Source organism: Gavialis gangeticus, unplaced genomic scaffold, assembly GCF_001723915.1.
Source record: "Gavialis gangeticus isolate Ggan-Ray unplaced genomic scaffold, GavGan_comp1, whole genome shotgun sequence".
Classification (NCBI taxonomy): Eukaryota; Metazoa; Chordata; order Crocodylia; family Gavialidae; genus Gavialis; species Gavialis gangeticus.
Genome location: NW_017729022.1, coordinates 61,102,308 through 61,108,740, shown reverse-complemented (window position 1 = coordinate 61,108,740; position 6,433 = coordinate 61,102,308). Strand labels below are relative to the sequence as shown.

Sequence of the window (6,433 nt, the reverse complement as noted above, 5' to 3'; positions counted from 1 at the left end):
TTTCTATTAAAGCCTGACTTCGCTAATTGGATTTTTAAAAGTCTGCCCAGCTAGACCATCTAACAGCATACCTGGTAGCTTGTGTCCTTTATTATTATAGGTCTGATTTCAGAGGCATGAAGTAGCTTTGCAGGCTGACATGGGGAACGTCTATCCTGTATGCTCCCTATTACTGTGGTACTGGGAGCACCTAAATAATGTGCTCATCCGCACAGTACACCTGGGAGGTTAGTATTTGTAACTCAATCAAAGTTCATGCAGGCAGTCTTTACTGGATCTGGGAACTGAGCCTAAGTTGTTTGATTTCTCTCCCTTTACATACTGTTTGCATGTTTAGCACATACTTGGCTTGTGTATTCTTTTATATCTGGTTCCTAATGTTGCTTTTTATAGACTCTTCGATTTTCAGGAAGCACTGAACCACTAACATTACAGATGACTGAACTGGGGGGGACATGGGAATCTAGAAACAGATTATGCAGTGGTTCTCAACCTTCTTAGACTGAAGGTGCACCTTGAAAAATGCCAGCTGTTAACTTTTCACTTGTGTTTTTGACTACAAATTAGTAGAGCAGTTCTTCTGAACTGGAGAACTCAGAAAGACACAATAGATCAAAATGCTTTTAGCACTATGAATTCTCATTTTAAATCTCTGCTAATGTTGCATGGCACCTAGCTCCCTTTAAAGGATCTCAAGGCACCTTGAGAAGTACTGAGATAATGAAATGTATTGCCTGTACTTTTCCAGGAAACTGAAAAACACACTCTTTATACTTTTTGCACAAGACTTGACATCAGACAAACTTTTTGCTTTTGAAGGGGAGTTAACTTACAGTCAGCCAATTGAGTATCTAGTGACACATATATTAGACCATCTATTATTATGACTGATGCACAACATTCAGGGTACCTAAAGTCAGTCTCCTTTATTGCTAAGGATTTTTGGAGATGCTGAATAGCTAGAACCATCAGAAACAGAAGTCAGTGGACAGTCCAGGTACTTAGAATCTCTGAAAATAAAGCTATTTTTAATTAGGAACTCAAATATGATGACTCTGATGTGATAAGCATTGTATTGACTGTTCTGCCTTGAGTTAAGGGTGCCAGGAATTTCTAGGAGTAGCTTGTGTGCCAGAAGCCAGGTGATCCAGGAGTAAAGAATCCTCAGTAAATGCAAATTTATGAAAATTAAACATACAGATTTCATGCTGAAGGCAAGATTTTTTCAAAACTGGTTAAGTGATTTTTTTTTTTTGAGTGGCTGAATTGAGACAGCCCTTTTTAATCATTTGTGAAAATGTAGACTGTTCCTTTATTGCTAAATAACTTAGAAGTTTCTAATAAAATAGGGTAGACAAGTTCTGCAGCAGCCTGAGCGCTTGAAAGCTTTTGTAAGAAGTAAATTAGCTGTTGATTGCTGTTTAGCTTACTACTTTTTCAGGGATGTGTTGTGTCAATCAATGTGGTGTGTCAAACAACGATGTGATACCAAAAACTGGGACCATGCCTCTGTGCTGCTTTAAACTCGCTTGTTAAACTAGTGGGCTTTCTTCTTGGGGGAGGGGGGCAGGAAATATATGCTGGCTCTGGACTCTTGAAGTAAGGAGAAAAGATTCTCTTGCATCTCACAACATTGGATAAATAGACAGGACTCCTGGTTTCTGTTTCTAGGTTTTCCACATTACCCTGGACAAGACGACCCAAACACAACTTGATAGTTGTGTTTAGAAAAGTTCAGATTGTAACACATGCCTTTTCAAATCTATTTCACTGCTTTTCCTTTTTATTTAATACCAATTGATTTTTCTACCATAGATCTTACATGCAAAAGGAAAGTGAAATCCATTTTTAAGTAGTTTGACTGTAAAAATAACAAATAGTAGTAAGTAGCAAGACTTGGAGAGGGAAAAACTAAATTACTTTTTTTCTGAGTAGTTTTTGAGTTAATGAAGTGTCATTAATATTTCTGGGCTTCAGATTCCTTATCCATTAGATGGAGTTGATCATTTATTACTTTGCAGGGGTTTTGAAGGCCTGCTTCATTTTGTCAGGAGCTTTGCTGTCCTTTGTACTATGCCCTTGATTCAGCAGATCACTTTAGCTTTTGTTTAAATTCCATTTAACTCAGTAGAACTTAAATGCTTTCCTGAATTGGGGCCTAGGCAATTAAATATTGTTTTATATATTATATTGCTGTAGCTGCCCTCTGTCAAATATCTGATCTATTTCATAAAATAAAAAGGAGAGGTAGAAAATGATTCCAAGTAAGGTTCTTCATAATCTTATTGTGGATTCCTCGTGCTTTCTTTGTGTTCATCAGTGCATCCAAGAAGGCATCTGCTCTAATTGCCTTCCTTTAACATGTCATTAGTAAGGCCAGTGACTGTTGCTAGACCTGCTTACAGCCTGCAGAGATCTTGTCTCTAGCTGTTTTTATTACAGCCTGTTGTAAAGTGTCTTTTCACATGCATAATTGCACAGAATTTGAATCCTCTCATTCCCTTTGCTGTCCCTACAATTGCAAGACAGAGAGAACTTCTCTACAGACAAATTGTCTTTTGGACCCAGCCCCTCACTGTTGCCAAGTGTGATTGTTTTGAAATTGTAAGTTGGAACTGTTTTATGTCTAAGACATCTCCTTTAAAGACAGCTTTTCAACTTCTTGCATATAAGAATGGCTATTAAAAATGGTGTAGTTCATAATTAAGATGCATGGGCCAGAATCTGTGCATTGTGGTACATGTTTAAAATGCCCGTGGCATAAAAGTGCTAAATATTCTGTACTTGAATAGGTTGAAAAAGTGTGAGTATCACAGCGTGACAAGTTTGACTTATTTCAGTTACAAATTGACTTTGTTTGACTTATTTCAGTTACTTGGGCAGAGATGACAATTTGCCTCTTTACCTTTAATGCTAAGACAGTGTGGAGTAGGCTGTTCTCCTCATCATGTGCTTGTCAGTATAACTTAGAATCTGTGAGACTTTTTTTTTTCCTCATTGCTACAGTGTAGAGCTGGAAGTGCACTTTGACATTTTTAGAGGAAACTAAAGAGCAAGAACTGAGCTGGTCTATACAGTACTAGACAGTGGGTGTGTAAAACATGCTGCTCAGCATGACTTGGAGTACTTGCTTTGAATTCTGTGAAATGGGGGGCAGGATCTGCCAGTCTGTGTGCACTCCATCTGCTGATAAAGCAAAGGGTGGTACATTTAGAGAGCCTCTCTCTCTTTAGCAGGTTAATCTTCACAGAGCCTTTCTGGCTGATATATCCAAAGAGGGCTCATCTAGCTCATGCTTCAGGAGATGTAAGGGATACCCAATCGCAGTGTCTGGAGTGCTTTCTAACATACATGTGTGAATACAGTGATTGTTTAAGCAAATGTCTTTCTGTATGCAGTCTGATGATAACACGTGAGTGCAAAAGTTAGAAGCCAGCTCATGTAGTGTAACTTGTGTGAGGAAATCTCTGGAGTAAATGTCTCTTACAAATGTAAAAAAAACAAACCCAAAACTGCACAACTCGCCCATTTCACAAAAGAAGGCAGTTTATTTTGTGTAGTTTTAATAATGTATACTTCAATATTATCTTTAGCCTAACATGTATTTCTGGAGCCTTAATGGTTCATGCATTTCAGCCAATAATGTCTTTGGCCTTTTCCATTACAATATAAACATATCTATATGTAAACAGTTGCACTTCGAAAGCTTCACAAATCTTACTATTCTCTACATTAGCCTAAGTTAAAATTGTGTGTCTGAGTACTTTGCTTATATAAATCTGCCACTTAGGTCTCCGTCTTTACGAAGAAAAAATAAGTAATTTATATTTGTAATCTATTTTCTATTTGCAATATATGTACCTCCTGTTTTGCCGTCTTCCTTCTCATACCAAAAGTCTTCCTCAAATCCTAATCAGCTGTCAGACTTCCCTTATATGTTAGCTATCCTAAACTTCACCTAGTAGAACAAGTTTATTCCAGGTGGGTTGTAACCTTTGTGGTCTTAATTTTACCTGGAGTGTGTGAAAATGGTCAAACCATTAAAAATGTGACTCGCCATAAAAACAGCTTGCCCAATAGCATGTGTTGTGAATTAACCAATCCTTCTCTGACACATTCATGTTTAATAGAAAACACAGCAACAAGATGATAGCATGACAACAGCAGCAGCTGCACAAAAGCATCTTCCCATGTGTAACAAGTTACAGGATTGGAGCCATCTGACACTACCAACATGTTTAGCATCTGAATCTGACTTAAATCCCAAGTTTTGAGAGCATACTATGTTGAAAGTTTTAACTTGTTTTCAGGTCCCCTGAAGATTAGAGGGAGAAGGAATTTCAGTCTAGTATTGAAGAATGAATGCGTGCATGTCTGCTCATGCAATTTGAATGTTGTTTCATAAATTGTTTGATTTTGACAGAGAGAAGGAGCAGGAAAGGGAAGAACAGTTAATGGAAGACAAGAAAAGGAAGAAAGAGGATAAGAAAAAGAAGGAATCTGCTCAGAAGGTAACTTTTGATATTTCAGTTCTCCCTTCCCCTAGATGTTGGGTATGCTGAATCATGTTCAGCAAGTATTTTCCTTTTGTTTTTTTTTAAACCTGATTCTTCGTAAAAATGTTTCCCTTTCTGAAATAAGATGGTGCCTGATTTTTTGTATTAGTTCACTTAAAGTGCAAGTTCTACAGTACGTTTGGAGTTTCTTTTGTTATTTTAGAAGTCTGGGGGAGGAAAAAATTACTACCTATGATAATCAAAAGCACTAGTACTCTGAAGGTGCTGCATACTGATCCTTCTGATCTTTGCACCTTCAGCTATTCATTCACACTTGTGAAATTGTCTAGCAGCTCAAAACTCATGTTTTGGAGAGTAAAAATAAGCGTGGAAGTTTTATTTCAAGGACCCACAGAGGAGTGGGAGTAAGTGGAGTATTTAGTAATACCCCCCTCCCCCCACCATTTCTGCTTTTAAAAAAAATAATTTCAACATTTGCTCTAGAAAACCATTTCATGTAACACTTGCTGAAATGTGCTAGTTTGCGAAGATTGGGACAGGTGAATTGTAACCAGTTGTTACCAAAAATGGTTTCCAGGGCAAAATTTAAAAAAAACTTTTCAGGAACGGACTACAAAAACAAAAATCTTGTACAAGTGTGGCCTGTATGCAATGTTACCATTTGTTTTGGTTTTTTAATATACACACCTGTTTAAACTCAAGAGCAGAAAGCTACCCTAGTGTATGCTGACTTGCTGTCTTTTAGTTCCTTAAGCACCAGAAAAGCCTGTCGTTGAGGAAGATCTCTGCTGGTTTCATTTCTATGCACTTAATAAATTCCTGCTGAGGGAGGGCTCTGCTGAAATTTTGTCTTGCAAGTTTCATTTTGTTCCAATTTTGGTTTTTTGTAACTTAAATTTTTGTACTAATTTAACTGCATTGGTTCATCTATTTATAATTTTAACAATTGATTTAATTATATCATTTCAGTCCCTAGTGTGGCTGCAGTTAAATTTAAGTGCCAATAGTATAAAAGTATTAATACCAATATATCTTGTTCCAGTAAATTGCTGGAAGATCTGGTTGGTTTTATCCAAAGATCATAACAAGAGACATCCATGCCTGCAAAATAGGGTTTCTTTATACCACCTAACAATTTCACTTCCTTATCACTACTTAACCATGAGATCTCTAAAACAATGCAAATTGCATATTTCAAGTAATGATGTCCACAGACAAGAACTGCTTCATTTGTACCCTGTAAGAAGAAATAGCCTGAGGGAAGTATACTGGTATTCAGTGTTATAATAGTAATTTGGAGATTTGTTACAAAAAATCAAGCTGCTCTTTTAAACTTCCCTAGAAACTCTCAGGTACTGAGAGGGGGAAGCAAGGAAAGAAGTATCCAATTAAACTTTTTCAGAAAACTTTTGGAGCTTGATAACTTCATTGTTGGAACTTGTTCAGGGCTCAGAACTCTAAATGCTGTTTTTACCATGCTGCACACTGCCTGTCTGAAAAGGCAGTCGTACTGCCTCTAGTAGCTGGCAGTTATCTTGTCCAAATCCTGGGTGAAGTGACCCCTGCATGTGTGTCTGCCTTCTAGAAGCCAGTCTGAAAATACTTGGGAGTAAGGGGGCAAAAGTCTTTTAAACTAGAGCACTGTATATTCATACTGAGTAACGTTTGTACAGTAGCTGGGAAACAGTTATTAGGACTGCTACGGTTTCTTTTTTAGACAGTGTTCATAATGGTAGGGAGGTTATTCAAATGAGTATTTTTTGTATGAAATATTTTTTTACTGGCTAATGATACCTGGTTCATAGCAGGAGTCTTACATGCAGTTCTACATAAGAAAATGCCTGCTGTTTGATTTTTTGATTAAAATTATAAACAAGTGGCTGGAGGATTTTTTGGGGGGGGGGGGGGGGGGGGGG

The 6,433-nt window shown here is 37.4% G+C and overlaps 1 protein-coding gene across 5 annotated transcripts in view; it reads left to right on the top strand.

Moving 5' to 3' along the window:
• Nucleotides 1-4,243: 4,243 nt before the first annotated feature.
• TNRC6B (trinucleotide repeat containing 6B) overlaps nt 4,244-6,433 on the top strand; it is a 66,484-nt gene continuing 64,294 nt past the window's right edge. For 2 of the 5 annotated variants that reach the window (XM_019515147.1, XM_019515145.1), the window contains exon 1: nt 4,244-4,511. In XM_019515147.1, coding sequence (XP_019370692.1) covers nt 4,392-4,511 — 120 coding nt within the window. In that variant the 5' untranslated portion in view covers nt 4,244-4,391. The remainder of the gene's footprint in view (nt 4,512-6,433) is intronic. The other 3 variants (XM_019515146.1, XM_019515148.1, XM_019515149.1) reach the window with 2 other exon arrangements.